The sequence below is a fragment of the Paracoccidioides brasiliensis genome (genome assembly GCF_000150735.1).
Source record: "Paracoccidioides brasiliensis Pb18 unplaced genomic scaffold supercont2.3, whole genome shotgun sequence".
In the NCBI taxonomy this organism is placed as follows: Eukaryota; Fungi; Ascomycota; class Eurotiomycetes; order Onygenales; family Ajellomycetaceae; genus Paracoccidioides; species Paracoccidioides brasiliensis.
In genome coordinates, this window is record NW_011371360.1 from 1,302,613 (window position 1) to 1,326,682 (window position 24,070).

The window sequence follows — 24,070 nt, forward strand, 5'->3', positions numbered from 1 at the left end:
ATGGTATATTAGTCAACATAGAATTTTATTTGCACGGTGCACATCCGACTCTTGGAAGATGAAGCAGAAAAAGATGAGGAGGTAGGATATCGAAATAAAGAACTCTCCAAGTAACTTCTCAAGACACGCATAAACCACAGCCTGAAGTATCATGAAGCAGATTTCGAAGAACGGAACAAACTGAGATACATAACAGGGAAAAAAAATAGCAGGTTTTAATCGACGCCGAAATCCTCCTTTTGACAATTCGTCAAGCAGATTTTGAAACACGCACACGCGCATAAAAGGTATATATTCAAAAACGTATCCTTCCGCCCTTCTGATAACAGAGAAAAAGTCGAATCAACATCACCCTGTACCAGTTTTCAATGCAAGATAAATAATAATATAAAAGGGAGAAAGAAAAGAAAAGAAATAGAGAACAACACATGCCAATGGAAATGGAATCGAAGTCATCTCATGGCACCACATTTATCACATTGGACGAAACCAGCCCTCTAGGCGAATTCGCCAACTAACCAGCAACAATTGTATTAGGAAAACGCACTATCGTTCAGAAGTGTTTGATAGTTCAGAAGTGACAACCCGAATTTCATGGAATTTCATTGTTGTAATAAGTCGTAGATTCATCAGGGCGGTATGAGACTTCAGGAGGATTTTGAACTAGATTTTCCATTAGTTCTATCTGTTCTTGCTGACTGAGACTTCGTCCTTGCCAATTTGCAGGGTACGGCTGGTTGAAGAACTGTGAATATTGATCCCCAATCGAGCCCAGCCAAGACATTGGGTTAGCGCTGGCACTCGGGTAAGAGAGATGGCCTGCGGTGGTGGAAGTAGGATTATAGTTAGGATCCCAATGCTGCAGACCTGGAAGCACTGAAGGGAATGTGTTGTATAAGGAATTTGGATCGAACTGTGTATCACTAGGGTTGATGGATGAAGGTCCGTACGATGTGGTTGCCACCGGCTCCGTAGCTTGGGTTGCTTGGTGATATTTAGGTTGTGTCGGATAAGGATTGGATAAGGTAGTTGTCGTTGATGATTCGGGTGATGAGTTTCGAACGACATTCATGGAATAAGGCTGTGAAGGATTAAAATGAATGGATTTCGGCTGAGGGATTGGGGAAGACCCGTCCGGCGTCACACGGTCTCTGGTTGTTGTATGGCGAGAAGAGCCGACAGAAATGGTAGCAACACTAGAAGGACTGGACATAGGTGGAGGAGTCGTAACATCATGTGAAGATAACGGAGAGGCCCCGCTGGGTGGTGAATGCACCACAAATGATTCGCCAGTTTCATAGGCTCTGAGACAACCCGCGATAAGGCTTCTATATAGCTGGAGTGCAGATTCCACCCCAGGCCATCGCTCAGCACTTACTGTGATAACGGCTAGGGCAATTGAAATGTGTTCTTTAACCTCTTCGATAGGATGCTCCTGTCGAATTTCGGGATATGAAAGTGACCAGAGTATGGTATTCAGAGCCATGAATACCGACTGCGTGAAAATCCAGGTCAAGTCCACAGAACTCGTCTCAACTTGATTTCTGTGCATTCTAATGTTGAATATAGATGCATCGTAACACTTCCTCGCAGCATTGAGCGACGGTTCCGGGACTTGTGGAGATGGTCGAAACATGAATACAATCATTGTGTTCCGTCTTCCTTGGAACCTTGATGTGAATTAGCTGCCACAACTTAAATACCTATTCATATGGGGGAGATAACCCGGAGCACAACTTCTGCACTTACCACAGTTCACTAAGTCCGCTACCTTCATCGTTTTTGGGACAGGAAGCAACCCAGTGATCAAGTTTCGCTAGCATGTTAGTGAACCACGGATCGTTGTCATTTAGAGGTGTATTGCGCTTTTTGAGATACAAAGTTCTCCGGATTTCGGCCTGGAGTAGCCTCATTTTAAAGAAATGGATTGCAATGCACTTCTTCATTATAGGTTGGCTGCCTGGCAAGATACCCCCGCGTGTGATGAAGCGATCGTCGACCATTGAAAAGAATTCCACATTAATATGATCATGGGTTGCCCCAAAAGCACTTGGGCGACCAAGGCTATGAGATAAACCATACTCCATAGATATTATAATCCAGAATAGTCGCCTCCGCATATCAAGTTCGAGACAGTCAAGGGGCCCCGAAGATGACTTAGTAATGGTAGCCTCATCGGTTAAGCCTAAATCTTGGCAAAGTTTGACAGCAACTCCGACAACCCAATACGCCGCAGTCCTTGTTGGCGTTAATAATGAATATTGGGCTATAAGCGCGAAACACTGTAAGGTTGATATGTCCATCTTTCTTGTACAGTCATCTAAGAATGGAAGGGCAGCCAAATAATAGCTGTCCGCCAGCCCCGCATACTGTGGGCTAAGCTTCTGCATACTGATCGCAATAACTAGTCGAGCTTGGAAGTTATAGCAGGGGTCTTCAGACCCATTGAGGACAGCGTTGATTTCCTGGAGGAATGAGGGTTCATGTAGAGTAGGAAGCATGTATTGAGCTAGCGACAAAAGTTAGACCATATACGACTAAACGCGATGGCTGTTTGGTATATGGTTCACCTTTCGCCATGAATATATCCACTAATCTGTATGTCAATTCTCGTGGTGGAAGATTAGGTTCTGCAACCGAACTTATCATGGGATATATTTTCGAGGTTGGTTTTTGGCTCTCGCGGGTAAATGCTGATTTGATTTCCTGGGCAGTGGTCTCGTTCACAACCTCTTTAATACTTTTAGAATCAGTGTTTTGTTTTGCCATTTCCATAACGAGACGAGTAATCGCGATACCACTTGATGGTCCCAGGAATTTGGACTCATCTGTTTCTTTGAACCTGATGAGACCAGCCCCACGAACCATGAGTTCTGCATCCGGACGATGATTTATTTCGCTCTCGATCACGGCTAGTTCCCGGTTAAGCACCTTTATCCGCTCCCTCAATTGTACTATATATGTCCTTGATATGGTTCCATTTCTCGCGGGGTCATAGTATACACACTTTGCGTTGGATCGTTGACATGGCTCGCATCGGGGAATGCCGGGGTCGCATCTTGATTTTCTCTACGTTTTCACGTATTAGCGGCGGCAAATGTTGTTGACGGGTGATGATGGCTTGGGGTATCCCATGCGAGAATGGTGGAACAAGAATGAGGCGCAAGGGGTATGGTACAACCTCAGCTGCAGAGGCAGCGGGGTTGGGGTTGGGATCGATATACCTGTCGACATCGTGTACAAGCGGTCAACGTGTGAGCGATGCGAGTATTGGCTAGCTCTGCTGAAAGTGCAGAGCCTTTTTGAGGTGATTTTCCCCATGCATCGGGAAAGGAGGTCTTGGTAGTAGCAGCTTCGTCCATCGGGACCAATATATTATTGTTCAACACCTCACATCAATTCCACTTTGATGCCTATGGGCTCTCTATAGGGGATAGCCAGCTTGTAGCTATTGATATGAAGCCTCCTCACGAGTAGGACACAACTTCGCATATCGGGAATCCCGAACAGTTCAATCTCCGAGATGAGAGACCAAACGTTTCGATTGTTCGGCCATCTTCGTCTCTTAAGGCGGCCTGAGCCATGATGTCTAATTCTCTCATCCCGCATTTGCGCGGAACCAACAAAGCTCGATCGCTGAGTCATCACCATACCCCAGCCCTAATATCGGGGGTCTTCGTCGGCTTCTTTTTCCAAACGGCTTACGGGAGATTTGCAGCTGAGATTATGGTCGCTCTAGCTAGCCCGAGAGTATATCTAATTACGAGTAATTGATTTCCCTCTTATGGCGCTAGCATGGATTGCACATTTGCTGTAATTCCCTAGTTATATAAGAGTCCGCCGGATTCCCGTAACTATGACGCCTCCCCGAACTGGCGTTTTCAATTGTTCCATCTACGGCTACAATCGCACATGCTCCCATCCCCAAGGGGTAATAATGCAGTGAATAAATAGCTACGTATGTAAGGTGCACCGTGTGACGTTGAAGGTGAAAGCCAACCCATTTATTCTCTATCCCGATTGAATCCGATCGAAAACAGTCCACCCCTAGAATGCCAGCCAAATCACCATGAGATTGAGCTCACAGCTGTTAAAATCCAAGTGAACTCTGCTAAAGCAATCTATTGATAGCAGTGATTGGGATGAGCATGGCAGATTATTTGCTGGTACCGCCTGATGTTAGTGGCCCCGCGACGGCGAAGGCCAAATTTTGATATGAACCGCTGTTGCTCGGCTTTCTACCAGTTCAGTGAATTTCTTCCCTTTACCAAACGTGCATGTGGCAGTTTGGAGGAGATTCCGGATCTTATCCGTCCCTGGACTTAAGGAATTCCGCCGTTCAATTGAAGATCTCCCATGGTTCAGCGTCATCCTCGTGATTTCTTAAGCGGGACGGGCAAATTTCCAGCTAATTTTAATTTCGGGATAGCAAGGGAACATGGCACAAACATTCCATATTTGCCAGGTTGGGCTATCAAGTGAAATGAGAGCCAGGCGTCCTGGTATTTTGGCATGGATCATGAATTCGGGTGTTTATACAACTCTACCATTTTGCTCCATTGTGAATTTTGAAGGCCATTTCAATGCAAATGTGGAGAGATAGAGATGCTTTTACCTTCCGTCGCTTAACTTGACCTTCTACGCTCATTTGAAAAATTGGGTATAGTTCAATTCTAGCCAGAACCACGGGTAATATATTAAGAAAATGCTTCATCTACCATTAAATATTAGGGATTTGGCTCCCTCTTGAGATATATTTATTTTTTCTAAAAATTGGCTTTCTTTTTGTCCTGCTGAGCGATCTCAAATATTTGATGATTCTTAAGAATAGACTCTTCAAATTCTAGACCTTTCAAATTTAGCAGTGAAGTCTCACATGAGACTTTTCATTATTTAATAAATACATAGCTAAAAACATGATTCTTTAGCTAAGTGTAGAGAGATATCAACTTGATGCTAAGAGAAAGGAAAATTTCAAGACATTTATTCAAAAGGAACAAACATGATGTCTTAAAAAGAAGTGAGACAGAAAAATTTTGCGGTAATTAGGGTCTCTTCAGATGCATCAGCACTTAAAGTTTGATATTAATTAAACCAAAACCAATTTGTGAAAATGCCCACCATGAAAACATCTATCATTTCCTGAATAGACTATCTTAAAAGTTAAGTAGAAATTAGAAACAAGACAATATCAAACAATTAACCCAAAGGAGATAGCAGTCTAGAGACGATCAACAAATATAGCTGTCATATTTGAGTGGTTCTTGCATATAATATGGCCTGTATCAGTAAATAGTATGTACCCTTTCAAGGGAAAAGGTTGTTGCATCAAACACGAAACTAATACGGTTGGTGCGGGGCACGATTCTCGAAGTCGCAATAGAGGTTTGCAAAATATACATTTCCCCCCCATCATACTCCGTAAAGAAAGCTCCAACCCTCAAGAAAAATGGCACACCTATAAAAGCAGTTATATCTAAGCAAACTAGGTAATTGCGATGCCACTCTAACCATCAACTTTCAAGAAATTTTATCATGGACTTGGCGGGAATAAACCAGAGGAACGGTCCCCCAAAGTGCCAAAAGCCACGATATGCATAGCTTTCAAGCCGGTTCTCCAGTGCTATATCCTCTAATTGCAAATACATATTTCTATTATTCAGCAACAGGATTAAATCCATAGAAGTGTTAATTGCTAAACTGGGAGGAAACAGTGAGCGTAAACTTTCATTGAGTAGTTTAACCTTCACAGCGCGATGGTGTGGATGACGGAATATTTTTTTTCCCGGATGAGGAAGACCTTGAAAAGAAAGCCCTTAAAAGAGATTCAGTAGACAGACGTGTTTGGACACGCCGCTGGCTGAGATGTGTGATTGAATCCTTTCGCAAGACTTCTTCAAACAGCGGCATAGTGTCAGCTGTCATAAACCACCAGTGGGGGTATGTTGCTATTTGCACGAGTTAACTTTTGCCGGATATAAATTAGTTATTTCAGCGCGATAGGGAGGGTGCCTCTGAAACTTAAATAATTTAACAGCACTTGACTCGCGTTCTATTAGCCACTCTCTCGGAAGGGTACTCGTCATGGTCGAATCTGACACGGGCTTGTAAAGTTATAATAAACTTGGAAATTATAAACTTGGTTAAGTACCGCTGTATTGTTTGAGACAAGATGCTTTATTTCTTCCTTATATTTCCTGAATCCAGTTCGCCCAGTTCATTCCATGGGCGACCGTTATCGTGTTCCCTCAGAGCGGAAACGGGGGAAGCACATTGTAATGATTGCATGGGGCCTACCTTACCATCAAATTGGAGTCTCTTGATCTCCTGCATGAAGAAAGCCACTTTCGTCCCCAGCATATGGAAAATCGTGCAGACCTCGAAAAGGAGATGGAAAAAAGAAGAAAGAAAGGATGAAGGCATATCTAGACCAAGAAAGGTTGTATATAGTTAACAACCTTGGGCATCCGAGTCATATGATACGTGTTTGATCCGAAAGTGAATTCGAATTACTTTTGAAAATTTGCCGATATTCAAAGCCGAGAGCGGACCGCAAGATCTGTTGGAAAACTAAAGGAGGGACACGTTCATGTGCCTCAGCTCCTGGCAAATAGATGAATTGCAGCACACCCCCACGTGACATAAATAACTTTCATACGACCCATCATCGGTTGCGTTACCTGGCGGCAATCTTATTGAACCTCATCGATTTACCCAGCGCCTGGATCGGTTGAATATGCATCGATACGCCATTGTCAGAATCATGCCATGAACTGTTCGTGGGTTTCCGGGCTGAACATTCTTGAGAGGGTTTTGGGATATTATTGAACACAAAACACGTGGAATTAAGCCTCCGTAGGTGGCATTCCCAGCTAAGCTAGGATTTGGTCAAGTTTTGGCCGTGGCAATTTCAATAGCAAATAGCGATTATATGACATTGAGATGACGTTCGTGTTGTGGACTTTTCGATGGGGTAAATATCACCACGTGTCATCGTCTTACAGCTGCAGGGGATGCAATGCGTAACGACTATATCAAGGATGGCGTTGGCTGCTATTGGCGCACAAAATGTGGGACGAAAAAGACTTTAATTATACGGTAGGAGGATACAACGTAGAGGGAGAGGGGGGTGTGGTTTTTCAACCGTACCGGCATCAAAATTTGGATTGAAGGTGTCATAATACATGGCAATATAGGCATGATACGACGCATTTATTGCTCCTAGCGGCGGAAATTGCGAGAGAAGGCTTTTAAGGGGGCTCCAAGGCCATGAGAGCCCCTAATGTTTAGCGCACTTATACGCAGAAACTCCCGTTTTGCTGCGGACCGCATTTCTCCACGTCCAGAGCCGAAACAGATCATCCAAATCCAGCGGATGAAGACAAACAGGTGCGATAGTGGGCGGAACAGGTAATTCAATGGGATATTTTTGTCTTTGGCATTCGATGCTGCAGTGACGTGGTTCCGGAGACCTCCTTCGAAACATTCATTGGCGTTGAAAATTGGCAATGCTGCTCGCTTGCTGGATATATAAAGTCATAGTCCAAAACACAGAGTTATATGTATGCATGTACAGTTCAGTGCAAATTGTTAGCACTAGGACCTTGGCCAGTACTTGGGCTGTAGGGGACTATGACTTTCAAAAGAAGCTTAAGGTATTCCGGCGCAATACTGAACACCAGACGTGAAGGACATATCGAATTTTAACAAACAGAGCAAAGATTGGCGAAGGAGGAAGAGAAGAAATTGGACAGGGAGTTGGAGAATAAGACAGCAAATAAAAGTGGAATCAAGATTTATTTCCTCCCTGTTTGTGACGTGTCCGTGGCGACATACGCCTGCCCAGCGCCTTGAGTCTGCTCTGTAACTTGTCTCTGATATAAAACTCCGAAGGATGGGTTGCGGGAGATTGAGCTCCAACGTGTCACATGACCTGCTAGGAGCTTGGCGGATACATTGAAATAGTTATCTGCTGCAGCTGATTGGTGGGTGAGAATCAGATTATGGAGGTCACGCCGTCACGGGCGATAAGATAAAGTTTGCCTACACATTTTAAGCGCAATAGGGGAAACCCTAACCTTGTTTTGATGTCTCCTGGCTGCTGAATTGACGATGATGATGATAATGATGATGATGATGATGGTGTGGTGGTGCTTTGGTGATGGGAGTCATTGACTAATAACCACTCAACAGGCAAAACCACACCATGACTGTTATTTTTCTTGTTGTTTATGAGGCCTACACACCTGGATATACTTTCTATATGCCCAAAGGATAATCGTCTGACACATTTAAAAGGCATTGCCTTCCAATCAGACCACCATCCGGGACAACGAAGGTTCTGTATGAAACCGGTCAGTTGATTCACGGCGCAGGCATCCAACCGCGGGGAAATTCCCTGAGGCGAAAATGAATCATTCCGGGAGTGCGGTAGCACTATGATATATATTCGTATGATATTGCGGTCACATTATCTCATCGTTTTAGCATGCCCTGCCGCCCGCCATGGGGTAGATCATGGGAGGCGAGGGCCGGACCACTTCCTCACTGCTAATAACACACATGAAGGTTTCAGTGTCTCTCTTATATGGAAACCCTCTGTCGCGATTTCTTTGTCTGCTCTGTTAGAAAGTGAAGCGGAAAGCGCACAGTTCTTGGTCTGGCCGTCCTTAGGTTGACTTTGATATACCCTCGGGAAACCCGTTTTTGGCTTCTGCCGGTTTCGAAAAGGGGGCCCTTTTGCCTAGTAGTTACTGTTTACTGTTTATCCTCACCAGAGAGTAACGTTTTGCCTTCTCCACTAAACAGAGGAAGTCTTTTCAACAGCGCTGGAAGAGACAGACAAAAGGAGTTGATTGATTGATTGATTTTTTTTTTTTTCGAAGAAGCAAAATGAACAAACGAATCTCTATTCCAGTATCGCTACCTCATCCAAATCCCACGATCTCGTACTGGCAAAATCCACCGGATGAGATCGGGGACATATGTTCGACTACGCAGCTTCCATCGCAGGTGGATATTGCCATAATTGGGTCAGGGATCTCTGGCGCAACTATTGCGTATAATATCCTATGTCGAGCTCCAGGGACCAAGATTGTATTGTTAGAGGCGAGACAGGCAGTAAGTGGAGCAACAGGAAGAAATGGTACGATTCAATTCTTTCCCCCCCCTCTTTTTTTCTCTTTTTTTTTATTTTTGTTTTTATTTTACTTTATTTTTTACTTCTCCTGTGTACATGTGATATAAGGAGTACAAACAGGGGAAAGAGGAGGTGACTTTCGTATGGACAACTTCGCTAATCAGACGTATCGTGACAATTTGAATTAGGTGGTCACACCAAAGGGGCTTCCTACACAACCTTTCCCACAAACGTGCAAAAACTTGGCCTTGAAGAAGCCATAAAAATCGCAAAACTCGAACTCAACACCGTCCGACAAGTCCACGCCTTTGCAAAGAAGCATACAATTGACTGCGAGAGCAGACACATCGACACCGCAGATATCATATACAATCAAGACACCCTCGATCAAGCCGTCCAAGCCGTCCAGTTCATGCAAAAGGCCATGCCAAACCATCCCGCAAGCAAGTACACGTTCTGGAACAGAAAGGAAACAGAAGAGAAGTTCCTCGTCCCCGGCGCCGCCGGTGCTATTACATACGAAGCTGGCAGTCTTAGCGCATACAAGCTTGTCATCGGGATTCTCAAGCTATGTCTGGAGAAAGGACTGAATTTGCAAACAAATACTCCCGTAACCGGTTTACATAGGTATGATGGTAATAGCTCTAGTAACAGCGGCAGCAGCAGCAGCAGAACGAACAAGACCAGCTGGACAATCGTGACTCAACGCGGCCACATACAAGCTTCAAAAGTCGTAATGGCAACAAACGGCTACACAGCAGCCATCTACCCGAAACTTCAAGGCGTCATAGTCCCCGTTCGCGGACAGGTAACAGCGCATAGACCCGGGTCAAAAATGCCGTCCTCCACTCTCTCCACCACCTACTCTTTCAATTACGGCAGCGGCTTCGATTACATGATTCAATGCCCGGAGACGTCCAAGTATCCGGGCGACATCGTTATCGGAGGTGGGTTCTGCGAGAGCAAGAATGAGGGTTTAGCCAATTATGGTAATACGGATGACTCCGGTGTGGAGCCGGCTATTAGTGAATATCTGGCTGCGTCGACGGTGGAGTTTTTCGGGAAGAATTGGGGCTCTGATGATCGTGCTGGTCGTGTGAGGCAGGAATGGACGGGTATTATGGGCTACAGTGCCGATGGGTATCCGTTGGTTGGGGAGATGCCGGGGGAATCGGGGTTGTTTATCTCGGCATCGTTCCAGGGACATGGTGAGTTTTCCCTCTTTTCCCTGATGCCCGTTTACTTTACCCCAATTTCACGGGATGGATTTTATTTCTAACCTTTATTGCCCTCCCTTCCAAATTACAGGAATGGTCTCCTGCTTCCTTTGTGCAGAGGCGCTTACCAACATGATATTTGGCGACGATGAGAAGAAACTGTCCAGCTGGTTCCCAAGCGCATATATGGTCAACTCTGAGAGACTGAAGCACAAGCTTGACCAAAAAATCACACCACCTCCAAGATCCCAATCTAAGGCGCGCCTGTAGCGAATCAAGAACCCATTCAAAACAAATGGGTATTTCCTTCCCTCTTTGCCAATGATCAGGCATTTTCTTGTTTCTCTTACATTTGTTAATTTTGCTTCTTGACATATACCCCTTTTATTATTCAATGATGTTTTTAATAATATGATATGATACTCGCTCATCAAGTTCGCTTGTGGCTGGTAATTCGTGGCGGTTGAGCTGACAGCGGTGGTTTCCAACAAATTGCAAGCAACCAGTGGCAACACTACGAACGGCTTATTTTAATAAAGAGACAATGAAGCAAGGCGTACCCTGTTGGGCAATGGAATATCAGCGATTTCCATTTTCTCCTGGCAGGCTGGTTGTCACGGGCGGTTCTGCTGTCGTATTGTTTGGACTCTTCTCATCCATGTCAAATACCAATATCATGGAAGGCCTAGAGGCACCGTGAGTTGACTTCTTTTCAGTGCAGTGTTTTCTGACGCGTCTTTTGTATTCTTCTTACCAATATACCCAACTCTTTAGCCAATGCAGACTGTTATGTTAACGCTCATAATACTAGTTCTCTTGGCAAACCGTAGCATGGAAGGCCCATCGTCCAGTATTTGAATAAGATGGCTGATTTATTGACCGGTTAGTTAATTAGAAACTAGCTGTTCACTTTTCAGTCAAGAAGCTACATATGTATGGGAGACAAGACATGCAGAGAGAATAGGACAAAAGGGTAGATACCCACACACATGCTGGTTAAACATAGTAAAAGCCCTCCCTTCATAGAGAGATTATGACAGGAAAAAAAGGGAGAATATATATGGCGGCGTATGCTTGACAATGCCATAAGGAAAGTACAAGTTCTTGGTACACAGTCGGCACCCTGCCGGGAGAGGGAAGAGAAGGAAGTGAGCAGAAAGGTAAACTCCAAAAAGCCCAGAGAAAAACTAGAGGATGAATATAAAGGAAAAAAGGGGAAATTAAGAAATAGGACGGATAAGAAATGCAAATAATTGACATGGCGAGAGAAAGAAGTAGATAGGAACGGAAGTATATGGCAACAAAAAAGACGGAAAAAAAAAACAAGTATCCGATCCGATATAACTTCTTCTGATAGACAGTAACCCCAATCACGCCCCAATGACAAAAAGAAACTTTTTGTTTTACAAAAGCTTTCGACGCAATTGATTTTACCAAATAACTCATCATGTTTAATATTTCTTCTGACAATTTATGCGATCAGTGGGAAAACAGGCGAGAATTCATTGAGCCGTTGCTCATGACTCTTTAACATCAACCTTTTTAGCGGGAGGGGCTTCAGACTCCGCAGCAGGACCAGCGCCATTGGAAACAGCGTTGCCATTTCCGTTGCTATTCCCACTTCCATTAGCGGCTGCATCGCCATCTTCCCGCGCGCGCTTCTGACCGGTCTTGGTTGTCGAGTCATCGTTTGTTGCTGGTGGTTTTCCAGTTGGTGAGACTTGGATGACGGGAACGCCACTATCGAGAGAAGCAGGGAGGATAAGCGAAAAAGAAAAAGGAACATCAAGTCATAGACTTTTGAATGGAGACAAAAAGACGTAATTCGTCCCATGGAATGGAAATAGAGAAAAGAAACATACCGAGCATCCTTCTGCAACTCCGTCCGCCCGCCGCCTCTGCCGCCTCTTTGACCACCTCGTCCACCCTTCCCCCCCCTAAAGCCCTTCTTATGATCATCTTTGCGACGATCATGTTGATTCGATGAACCACCACGTCCCCGATGATGCCCACCCCTCCCCCTCCCGGTATTAGGCTTCAACCTCCCCGCCTCAATCTCCTTAATTTTCTCATCGCAATAATCCTTCTTGCTCTTAATCAGTAACTCTGTAGTCCCCTTCCACTTTGGCTTCGGGTCAAGCGCCAGAAACGCCTTTTGAGTCTCCTCGCTATCAAACTCCACAAACACGCTCCCCTTGAAGATCTTCTCGGGCGTGCGGCGGAGACGGATGGCGTTCGTGGGACCATAGGGCGTGAAGAAGGCTTCTATGTCGAATTGCGTGCTTGGTTCTTCCGGCCCAAAGCCCTTGGCATATATGCTGCGTTGCATCGCTTTGTCCTCGAACACCTTGATGGCGGTCGGATCGACGGATTCCTTGACTATCTCCGGCAGGGGAATTTTGCGTTTGACGCAGGTGTTGTCGTTTGTGAGCTCTAGAGTTTTGGAGTCCTTGAGGGCATCGACGACGGCGCTGAAGGGTTGGAAACGGCGCATACGTTTGAAGGAGTGGAGGAGGGAGAGTTCAACGGGCTTGTTTTCGCTCCCGCCTACTTTTGAGAGGAGGAATTTATCCATGACGAGATTTGAGTCTGAGAAATAGAATTCGACCTGTTTGCGGATCTCGTCTGGGTCACTGGTTTCCTTCAAGGTTGAAACATCCGATTTGATGTTATCGCGGTAGTTTACCCGCTGTCGAGTTCCGCCACGGCCACCCCGCGATGACTGCCTGTGGTTTCTGCCGGTGCCCTTTTGCTCGTCCTTGTTCTCGTTCTTCGCTTCAGCGTCCTGGCCCATTTTCGCAGCGGCAGCGATAATTCGAGCTTCTTCTTTAGCTTCCACATCGTCACCAGCTCCTTCTTCCGACGCCTTGCCATTTGTACCTGCTGCGTCGTTGATTTCGCTAGGTTCTGGTGCTGTCATCTCCACATCGACATCTGCCTTCAGTTCCGTTTCCTTTGGTTCCTGGGCCTTATGATTCTGGAGCACCTGCTTTAAATCATTTTCAGCTTGGACATTTGGATTCGCATCCACTGGAGGGGTAGCTTGTTTCTGTTCTTCAGCCATAGTGTGATTTATATTTTGATTCTCTTCGTGTAAGGCGAGGAGAAGCAGGCACCCGTCCTAACTAGGAAGAGGGGATGTTCCTGTGTGTTCTGTTGTCTCTCGACGGCCGAGATACAAATTAAGCTTCGAGCAAACTGTAACAGATCTAGACCATTGGTATTGCTAAATCGAGTGATTTTGTTACGGATATTCTTAGATTGCTCTATGAATAAGGCGCCGGTGGGGGGATTCCAGCGCGGTCGCGAGTTGGGTCTGACTACCTGCGGACGGAAATACCGCACGCAAATACAAGAACGGAATATTTCAAGATCAAAAGCTCCCTATAAAGTAATTTATTATGACAAACAATGTTAATGGTATAAATCAAAACAAATCGTGGGAAGAAGGTAGAAACGATTGTCGTTGGGTGTGGGATGCTGGAGAAGGGTGGGGGAATGTCTGGAACTTTTTTTATTTTTCATTGGCAACGGAGTGACAAAGAGAGGAGGGAAATTCTTTGATCCGATCCGGCTGCATAGTTCACCAACCACACGGAGTTCAACGGTTGTTCCCCTCTGCCTAGACTTGAATGTTCATCCATACGCTGGAACCCAGACAATGAGGGATCAGTTATGCGAGATATACGCAGACTAGGACCATGAGTGCATATTGTGGCTCTGGGGAGGGACCCTACCCTGTAACGCCCGCCAGTGGCGGTTGATGGATGATGGCCCTTCAATCCCATCCCCACACGGTCTCCTCTAGTTGAACTGAATCAATGTACCGCACAGTTAACATTTTGCAGCGGTCTCAGCTATTTATACCACCCGCAAAAGTATGGGGAATCAGATAACCTGCTCGGCCTCACCCACGCGGGTTTTCTCTTTGCTCCCCTTTATGCATTCATCCCCACACAGCACACCGCACTCACTCTCTACCCAGCCAGTCACTAATAGAGGCACACCATACACATACCTTCTCCCGCCCGGAACTGGTTGCTACCAAAATGTATGTAGCAGCCTCGAACTGCTGCGTTCTGGGGGCTGCACCTGCTGTGGGAACCTGCCCTTGCTCCTGCTGATAATATACAAGCTTAGCTTGTTGGGGTTGTGAATTATGCGGCTTTTTAATTTGCCTTTGTCTCTCTTTCTGCTGTGTGTTCAGTCGCTGATGATCAAACACCGTAATATCTCCCAATCCTCCCCCTTATTGAAATAATATTTCTTTTACAGCAACACAGTTCTCTGTGTTCTTATGCATGTTTATCTTGGTGGGGGGAAATAATCTCGAAATTAAGACAGTGTGTTATATCTCATGTTGGGTCTTTGTTGTCATTCGCTATTCACATTTCGAGCTGGCCCATCCTCTGATCTGCAGCATTTTTCCACCCGCCAACTGCGAGGAACACAAGCTATCAACGTCTTCCCGCCTTCTGGAAACTTTATCAAAACCCTGTCCGCACGAAATACTTACATGTTATACCCGTGATTCCATTCCAAGCTGCACAAATTCCGGCCCCCTGCAGGCGACAGATCCCTGACTCCGAGTCCCAATACTACAGTTTGACAGCTACCGATGTGCTCCTGTGTTCTTCCATGCCAATGACTGACTGAACGTGGACCCGTGGCAGCCTGCATAAGATCGGCCAGCTGGGCTGATCGGTGCTGGGTTATATTATTCCTCTTTTAATATTCTTCTTCCTCCTTCTACTGCGTGTTCCACAATTCGTCTCCTGTTTAAGGGATTGACAACTGTGGATAGAAAGAGACATCGAATCTTCGAATATTGCCCAAAATGGTGGCGTACACCTATAGATCTGCCTACGATGAATCTGAATGGGCAACAAAGGATGTAAGTCTTGACGTTCTCATATTGGGGGGGGGGGGGGAGGGAACCCGTAAATGTCGCGAATATTAACTGTTATTTTCAATAGATCATCTATGTTTCCATACTAGGCCCGTTCCTTGTAGCTGCTTTCCTGGAGTGGTTTCTATGGCTAGCAGCTTTTTTATACTGCCTGGGCAAAGTGTTTGTGAAAGCAGATCATTGGAGCATTAAAGTACTTGCTGTTGTCATGATGGTGTTTTTCACGGCATTTCGGTATGGCTTCTCGTCACCTTTTTCTCATCCCCACAATAGCCCCTCGCTGACCACCTAGTCCCTGGTTAGGGGCACTTTTCTCCCTGTTATGGTGGTTACGCTTCCTCTCCCACCAACTATCACAAGACATTTTCCTGACGAAGTCGTTTCCTTCCTACAATGGTTTGCCTTCTGGACTTTCTCCATTCTCCTGATTATTCCCTGGTTGTTCTGCATATACAGATTGGTGACAAATTCTGTCGGACGGACAAAACGGATCAAGGAGGTCCTTGATGAATGTACTGCTCCTAAAACTGTCATCGTCATGCCGGTGTATAAGGAGGAACCTGACGTACTAATCAAAGCTGTGAACTCGGTGGTCGACTGTGATTATCCACCATCATGCATTCATGTCTTTCTATCCTACGATGGAGGTCAAGTCGACGAGTCATATCTCACAGTGGTCGGTCATCTTGGCATTCCCGTCACACTCAAGAGCTACCCAGAAAGCATCGACGTGTCTTATAAAGGTGCTCGAATAACTGTATCGCGTTTCAAGCATGGTGGAAAAAGACATTGTCAAAAGCAGACCTTCAAACTAATCGACAAGGTTTACGCTAAATACCTTCAGAGACATGACAATCTCTTCGTGCTTTTTATCGATTCGGATTGCATTCTCGATCGAGTCTGCCTTCAGAATTTCATGTACGACATGGAGTTAAAACCGGGGAGTAAACGCAATATGCTAGCCATGACGGGCGTTATCACCTCCACCACTCAAAAGAACACTCTCATTACTCTATTACAGGATATGGAGTATATCCACGGCCAACTGTTTGAGCGATCGGTTGAATCAGGATGCGGATCAGTTACTTGCCTGCCAGGCGCTCTAACGATTCTCCGCTTCTCAGCCTTCCGCAAAATGGCCAAATATTATTTTGCGGATAAAGCAGAGCAGTGCGAGGACCTGTTCGATTTCGGCAAATGCCATCTTGGCGAAGACCGCTGGCTCACCCATCTTTTCATGATTGGAGCCAAGGAGCGCTACCAAATACAAATGTGCACGAGTGCCTTTTGTAAAACGGAGGCCGTGCAAACATTCCGCAGTCTCCTGAAACAGCGAAGACGGTGGTTCCTCGGCTTCATCACGAATGAAGTATGTATGCTCACCGACATCCGTTTGTGGTATCGATATCCCATGCTCTGCCTCGTTCGCTTCATGCAAAATACAATCCGCACAACAGCGCTCCTCTTTTTCATCATGATCATATCGGTCATGACAACATCTAACCGCATCGAAAACCTCCCTGTCGGCTTCATCGCAGTATCTCTAGGCTTGAATTACCTGTTAATGTTCTACTTCGGCGCCAAGCTTCGACGGTACAAAGCATGGCTCTATCCTCTCATGTTCCTTCTGAATCCCTTCTTCAACTGGCTTTACATGGTTTACGGAATCTTCACCGCCGGCCAGCGGACATGGGGTGGCCCGCGCGCGGATGCAGCAGCAGCAGATGAAAATACGACTCCTGAGGAAGCCGCAGTGAAAGCAAAAGCGACAGGTGACGAGCTGAATGTTAATGTCGATACTTTCCGCGCAGGTGCTGAGGGGAAAACCTCCGTCGTCCCCATCCATCCATCGGAGGGGATTGAAGGACGATTCGCGGCACCAGATCTACAGCCAAATGGATACTACTACACAGAGAACGAGAACATATCCACGATGACGTTTCCAGACTTTTTGCCGCGGAATTACAACCACAGCCACAACGCGAATGCAAATACAAATGGACATGGAAACCTGAACGTGACTTACCAAGGCCTCTCTCCACTCCCCTTGCACCCACGCGCATCCTTCGATTCAGACTGGACCAACGGGTCGAGTTCGATAATACACATGCCACGGACTGTGGAGAGTATTATGGGTGAGGAGGATCAGAGGAAGTTGCAGCTCGCGCGGCAGTCAAGAGCTTGTTCGAGTGTTGGTGTTGAGTGGGGCGATTACGACGAGCAGTATCAGCGGGACGATGTGTCCGAGAGGGACAGGGACAGAGAGAGGGGGGGTAGTAACTCTGGGCTGGCTTTCCAAGCATATGATGGCGGGAGCGGGAATTTGACTCCGCCCGATACGATTCGTGGGCGGTCGGCGGGGAGGAGTCCCTTGGGGAGGAATAGTCCTGTTCATGCTGTAGAGGATGGTGATGATGTAGCTGCAGCAGAGTTGGAAGGAGGATTACGGGATGTAGGGGATGATGCGGAGCAGCAACAGCAGGAGGAAGGGAGAGATCAGGGTGGTGAGGACTATGGAAAGAAGGGGCGGAGACCGGCGTGGTTAGTTAAGAGATCGCGGGATTGTAATCCCGATCCAGGGGATATGGTTTAAAAGTTTACAATGAGGACTCTTTTTTGGCTTTGGCTGTGTTTTTTTTTTTTTTTTTTTTTTTTTTGGGAGGGGGGCCATTCTTCTCTGACCCCTGACTTATTCGCCTATTCCCCTGATTTCCTGATTTCTTCACTTTTTCCTTTCTGCCCCTTTTCTTTTCTGTTTATTGTATTTTCCGGCGTTGGGTTATGGGATGTGCGTGTGACTAGGGTAGGCATTGGTTTTATAGATTACTGAAGCACTGTTTGAACGACGGGTTAATTATGCCAAGAACACCAATAACTTTCTTTTCTTCCTATCTTGAGTATTACTATTTTATCATCGCGGAGTATTGGGTGTGTTGTTGCAAGTGTTGGTTCAACTTCTCTCATCTCCGCTGCTGTGCAGAGATGGAAAATGAAAGAAAATAAAAGAAGCCGCAGAAAACTTGCTGGAAGGTTCGGTCCACGTGATGCCAAGAGGGATGTGACGACAAGAAAACACAGCGTGTGCAGAACGAGGTACCGGTACATCCAGCTTGACCGTGTCTGTCCGTGTCTGTCCGTGTCTGATATGTTTTCATTGTTCTTATTCTTACTACATACTGCAAAAGTAATTAAAAATTAAGGAAAGAAAAAGCGCATTAGGGATGGAGGAGTAGTAATACTTTTCATCCATCATGTAATATATAGCATATATTATGTCTCAATAGCTGTGTCGCGCAGGTAAACAGAGGGTCAGCGTAATCCATATTGTGCCCACACTTTTGCCGTTGAAGCCGTGGACCAGAGGTACCACTACCTGCGCCCGATCCAGAACCTTCATCCCACTTGGGCCGCCTGCACAAGGAAAAAGTCATAAATAATATAAAGCTGCCCGCCCAAACACCCAACCTCCAACCTGCATCATAACATATTGCAATCAAGTATTTGTTCCCCTCCTCCATCTTCCTCCCCTTTGCTTCCCCAGCTTATTATCCTAACGCTTCTCTGTTGTTGTCTTTATCTTTTTCCGTTTCCGCAAAAGGCTGAAAACCTTCCTCTGTGCTGTTTAGCTTTTTCACGCCCAAAAACACTCCCGCCCTTCCTCCATTAAAACTCCGCATCACTCCCCGAAACAAAATCAAGAAAGCTATAAGCAAACGAAGTACCTTGAAAGTAAAAACAGGACACATTTGAGTTCAAATTCTTGTCATTCTTTCTTTTCCCTGCTGTGTTGGTTTTTTTTTTAGAGAAAGATCTTTTTCTTTTTTTTTTTTTTTAATTCCTTTTCTTTTCTTTTTTTGCCGCCGATTATAAAGATCGCATACCGTCATCATGAGCGTCGTTGGTATAGATTTCGGCTCGCAGTCAACAAAGGTTGGCGTTGCTAGAAACAAGGGTATTGATATTGTGCGTATACTCTCCCCTTTCTCTTCCTTATCTTTGCGGTTTGTGGTGTTGTTTCCAGACTTTTGTTGATGGGGTTGTTGTGAGTGATGGCGGTGATGATATTGCATGAATACTGTGGCCGGGTTGATATTTCGGCGTGTTCTTTTACTTGCTATATCCTATTCTACCTGTTGGGTTCTTCTCTCACTGACGAAGTGCCTGTCTTCGAGGAACAATTAGCTCACGAATGAGGTCTCCAATCGATCTACGCCGTAAGTCCAGCTCCCGGCCGCATAAATTCCCCACATATCAGAAAGGAAAATGATATCTGCTGACAAGCTATCTCTCCCAACCCTCAGATCCCTAGTTGGCTTCGGTCCCAAAAGCAGATACATTGGTGAGGCTGCCAAAACACAGGAGATATCCAATCTCAAAAACACCGTTGGCACCCTGAGACGTCTCGCAGGTCGTTCTTTCAACGACCCCGATGTCCAGATCGAGCAAGACTACAACTCTGCCACCCTGGTCGATGTCAACGGTGAGGTCGGTGCTGAGGTGTCCTATCTGGGCAAGAAAGAACAGTTCACCGCGACCCAGCTGGTGGCCATGTTCCTCTCCAAAATCAAAACCACTGTCTCTTCCGAACTGAAACTTCCCGTCGCAGATGTTGTTCTCAGTGTTCCGCCTTGGTTCACTGATGCCCAACGACGAAGCCTGCTGGATGCCGCTGGAATTGCCGGTTTGACCTGTCTCCGCCTCATAAATGACTCCACCGCCATTGCTCTGGGATGGGGTATCACGAAATTCGACCTTCCCACCGCTGAGGAGAAGCCCAGACGTGTTTGCTTTGTTGATATTGGACACAGCGACTACACTTGTTCCATCGTTGAATTCCGCAAGGGAGAGCTGAACGTCAAGGCCACAACGTATGACCGTCATTTCGGTGGACGTAATTTCGACAAGGCTCTCGGTGACCACTTCGCCAAGGAATTCAAGGAAAAGTTCAACATCGATATCAAAACAAACTTGAAAGCCTGGACGCGAACCCTCACTGCTGCAGAGAAACTGAAGAAGATCCTATCCGCCAACGCCGCAGCCCCTATGAGCATCGAGTCCCTAATGGATGACATTGATGTCCGCACTATGGTCAAGCGCGAAGAACTGGAAGAAATGGTCAGGCCGCTCTTGGAACGCGTCACGGTGCCCCTGGAACAGGCCCTTGCCGAAGCAGATCTGAAACCAGAGGATATCGATACCATCGAGATGGTGGGGGGCTGCACACGTGTGCCCATCATCAAGGAGAAAGTCAGCGAGTTCTTCGGCAAACCGCTTTCCTTCACACTGAACCAGGATGAGGCCGTTGCCCGCGGCTGTGCTTTCAGCTGTGCCATTCTCTCACCCGTTTTCCGCGTGCGTGACTTCTCCGTTCACGACATCGTCAACTACCCCATCGAATTTACCTGGGAACGGGCACCCGATATCCCCGATGAGGCCACTTCGTTGATTGTTTTCGGCAAGGGAAATGTCATGCCCTCGACCAAGATTCTTACTTTCTACCGCAAGCAGCCGTTCGATGTTGAGGCGCGCTATGGAGACATTGATAGACTGCCTGGCAAAACAAACCCTTGGATTGGCCATTTCTCTGTCAAGGGCATCACAGAGAGTTCCGACGGTGATTTTACTACGGTCAAGTTGAGAGCTAGACTTAACTTGCATGGTATTCTCAGTATTGAATCTGCATATTATGTGGAGGATGTGGAGGTTGAAGAACCAATTCCCGAGAAAGAAGGCGATGTAAGTATATTATCTTTTCTATCCATCCCCCTGCCCCCCCCCCCCCCCCCCCTTCCCCCCCTTTCCCGTCTTAAAACACCGAAATTCTTTCCCTAAGATAGATTTTTGTTTTTAACGAGAATTACATATCCCAAAAAAGAGAAACGTGTTTTCTAACATGAGAAAACTGTGGAAACAGGCCATGGACACTGATGCTCCTAATGGTGATGCCGAAGATGGTAAGCCGAAAATGCGCAAGGTCAAGAAGCAGGTGCGTAAGGGTGACTTGCCTGTCTCTGGGGGGACTGCTGGCCTTGATGCAGAGTCCAAGGAGCGCCTGACTGAGAAGGAGAATGCGATGTATATGGAGGATAAACTCGTGGCCGATACGGAGGATAAAAAGAATGAGCTTGAGTCGCATATCTATGAGCTGCGGGATAAGATCGATGGTGTTTATTCCGAGTTCGCTAGCGACGAGGAGAAGACGAAGCTTAAAACGAAGCTTGATGAGATAGAGGTATGTCTGTTTCTTCACATCCAAAATTACGAGTTTTGCAAAAAATTGTCACTAACTCATCCCCTTTTCTCACTGCAGGACTGGCTCTACGAAGACGGTGAAGACACCACCAAGGCCGTCTACATTTCCAAGATGGACGATATCCGTTTTATCGCTGGGCCCATCATACAGCGCTACACGGATAAGGTCGAAGCCGAGCGTGCTGCAGCTCAAAAAGCGCAGGAGGAGGCGGCTGCGAAGAGACGTGAGGAGCAGGAGGCGGCAGAGGAGGCGGCAAAGAAGGCCGCCGGCCCTCCCCCAGCTGCTGATGCGGAGATGAAGGATATGGATGCTGCTGCTCCAGCTGGGGAAGTGGATAAGAATGCTGATGAATCAATGGCTGAGGTTGAGCAAGGTTCGTGATTGGGGTTATTAGGGACCATTTTCTTTTCTTTCTTTTCTTTGTCGTTAATGGTCCTTCCTTTTGCCTCTTTGTTTATTAGAATAATATGGACTTTTCTTACGCTTGTCTTTTGCGTTTTGCTTTTTTAAAGAGGGTTGGAAATGAATTTGATGAACTAGCATTTCCCCAACCTTTCGCTATCTCAATCATCCCCCTCTCGCTTCCGTCTCTCCCTGCGTTTCCTATTTTGTGTGATATTTCTTCTTTCCCCTATTTCCTCCTAACTTTTCATGAACTACCTTTGATTATATATGTCCTTTGCGAAAGAAAAAAAAAAAAAAAAGAAGAAAAAAGAGAGTAAAAAAAGGCCAAGTGAATTTAAAATGTGAAGAGAAAAAGAATAGAAGACGAGTATCTAGTTGAATCAACTATTGTCTAATTTTTGTCTGTGATCAAACTTCCGCTATTAATGATTTCTTTTCTTCTCCTCTGAAGTTCCTGCTTCTCTTCCCCCCCCCCGGCGCCCTCCAATTTTCCTAGTACAGAACCGACAATGTCGTAACTCAACTGCTCCCCTACTTCATAGTGTTTACCAGTTCGCTCCCACCAGCGTGCCATCAAATGTGAGTATAAAGCACAAGCAAGGAAAACGAGACTATGTGACGATCAGAAATCATCTTCCATCTCAATATTTCTCTTTATCATCTCCTCCCTCCCTCGTCAGGCCTATCTGAATGTAAAGCAGTTGCTAGATGCTAAGAACACCATGTAGTTTATCCCGCAGGGCTCATCAGTTCCCTGTTGTTGAATTCAATGGGAGGTCGGGGCAGAAACCCGGGTGTAACATCACTCATCAATAGAGATACAACAACGGTGCAGTCAATCATGATGGTTTGTTAACTGTCTCCTCCCCTTCCCCCCCCCCCCCCCCCCCCCGTAGCTAGCACCAATCTGACGATTAGTTTGGGGCCGTAAAGGCAAGGTTTTCGGTATATTTCGTTTCCTGGAAAAAACAGCCGGTATCCAACCAACCTATCAATTTCAAAGATGCGCTATGAATATCGGTGTGGTTGGGAGTGAATTTTGCGATTGTTTCCGCGGAGGTACATAATATATTAGATCACAAGTCTCATTTTAATGGTGCTGATGAATTAGAAATTCCGCTCCGCTCCGCCCAATGTGGAGTTCCGCTCGGGCGAGAGGAAGCCATATCTAACCATTTTGTCGCCTCCCATTGTCTACAACCCTTTATGAATCCCCAAAACAGACGGTGGCTTTTTTATATTTACCTTGCATCTGAAGGATATTATGGAGTTGACGTCGAGGAGTATACAAACTGTTTTACATATAGAACAAAAATCAAGAAGATAAAAGAGGTTACGTTAACTATTTGCTGAATACAAGCAGGCATAGTTGAAGGGACCATTGACATCATATCTTTTAACTTGCGGGTTTTTCATCAGCTGTCACGAAACTGCCGTCAGTCAGCACCCACCATCATTTATTTATTGAGACAGGCGATGAGAGAAAGCCATGAGTATGTGGCTCAACATTTTGAGTTTTCCAGCAAAGAGATGAAAGTAGAAGATGACAGCTTCAATTAATTAATAAAAATAGAAAATAAAAATAAAAATAAAAATAAAAAAAAAGAAAGGAAGACATTTCATTTTCAAATTATGGAGACCTGAGGTTGTGATAGCTCAAAAGCTACAACGCTTCTACCAAGCTTTGGGTTGAGCCTTGAATCAAGGCTTGATATCTCAACGAGATACCATGCTCTTGGTTAACCTACTAAAATCATCTGATAACTAGTTAAGTTAACTAACTAGTAACTATGTGTAGTTCCGGATGACAAAAGTTAATCTTAGACGACAGTTTCATATGTCAATACCGCATCTTATCACTTCCAGGGTTGCTAATCCTATCAGACAACCCCCTTTCCAGCCCTCCACCGTTAAAACTCCTAGAGATCATCGTGGTGCAATATCAAAAACCACAATGGTGTTTATTTGGTCAAAGAGATGACTACAGCCATGCTGAGCCACCGTCATCATGTTCTCTCTAGGGTTAGATAGCGTAGTTTGATGTTCTCTGTTGTCTGGGGTGGTATATTTAGCATCCGAATCTGTTGTACTTTGGCCAGTCTTGGTCCTTGAATGACCAGCGAGTTCAAAAAGCCCGGGGTGGGAAC

The 24,070-nt window shown here is 45.8% G+C and overlaps 5 protein-coding genes across 5 annotated transcripts; 3 read left to right on the forward strand and 2 right to left on the reverse strand.

Moving 5' to 3' along the window:
• Positions 1–592: 592 nt before the first annotated feature.
• On the reverse strand, positions 593–3,362 carry PADG_02781 (uncharacterized protein; the record flags this gene model as incomplete). The annotated part of the gene is made up of 4 exons (XM_010759827.1): positions 593–1,670; positions 1,750–2,509; positions 2,571–3,069; positions 3,225–3,362. The coding sequence occupies 4 exons, from the start codon at positions 3,360–3,362 to the stop codon at positions 593–595; spliced, it is 2,475 nt and encodes an 824-aa protein (XP_010758129.1).
• Positions 3,363–8,892: 5,530 nt separating this feature from the next.
• On the forward strand, positions 8,893–10,626 carry PADG_02782 (uncharacterized protein; the record flags this gene model as incomplete). Its single annotated transcript, XM_010759828.1, has 3 exons — positions 8,893–9,145; positions 9,328–10,347; positions 10,448–10,626. The coding sequence occupies 3 exons, from the start codon at positions 8,893–8,895 to the stop codon at positions 10,624–10,626; spliced, it is 1,452 nt and encodes a 483-aa protein (XP_010758130.1).
• A 1,247-nt stretch (positions 10,627–11,873) lies between these two features.
• PADG_02783 (uncharacterized protein) lies at positions 11,874–13,420 on the reverse strand (the record flags this gene model as incomplete). Its single annotated transcript, XM_010760300.1, has 2 exons — positions 11,874–12,096; positions 12,219–13,420. 2 exons carry the CDS (start codon positions 13,418–13,420, stop codon positions 11,874–11,876), a joined length of 1,425 nt encoding a protein of 474 aa, XP_010758602.1.
• Positions 13,421–15,193: 1,773 nt separating this feature from the next.
• PADG_02784 (chitin synthase D) lies at positions 15,194–17,858 on the forward strand (the record flags this gene model as incomplete). The annotated part of the gene is made up of 3 exons (XM_010759829.1): positions 15,194–15,250; positions 15,333–15,499; positions 15,722–17,858. The coding sequence occupies 3 exons, from the start codon at positions 15,194–15,196 to the stop codon at positions 17,856–17,858; spliced, it is 2,361 nt and encodes a 786-aa protein (XP_010758131.1).
• A 1,670-nt stretch (positions 17,859–19,528) lies between these two features.
• PADG_02785 (uncharacterized protein) lies at positions 19,529–21,899 on the forward strand (the record flags this gene model as incomplete). Its single annotated transcript, XM_010759830.1, has 3 exons — positions 19,529–21,001; positions 21,180–21,497; positions 21,576–21,899. 3 exons carry the CDS (start codon positions 19,529–19,531, stop codon positions 21,897–21,899), a joined length of 2,115 nt encoding a protein of 704 aa, XP_010758132.1.
• Between the last annotated feature and the right edge of the window lie 2,171 nt (positions 21,900–24,070).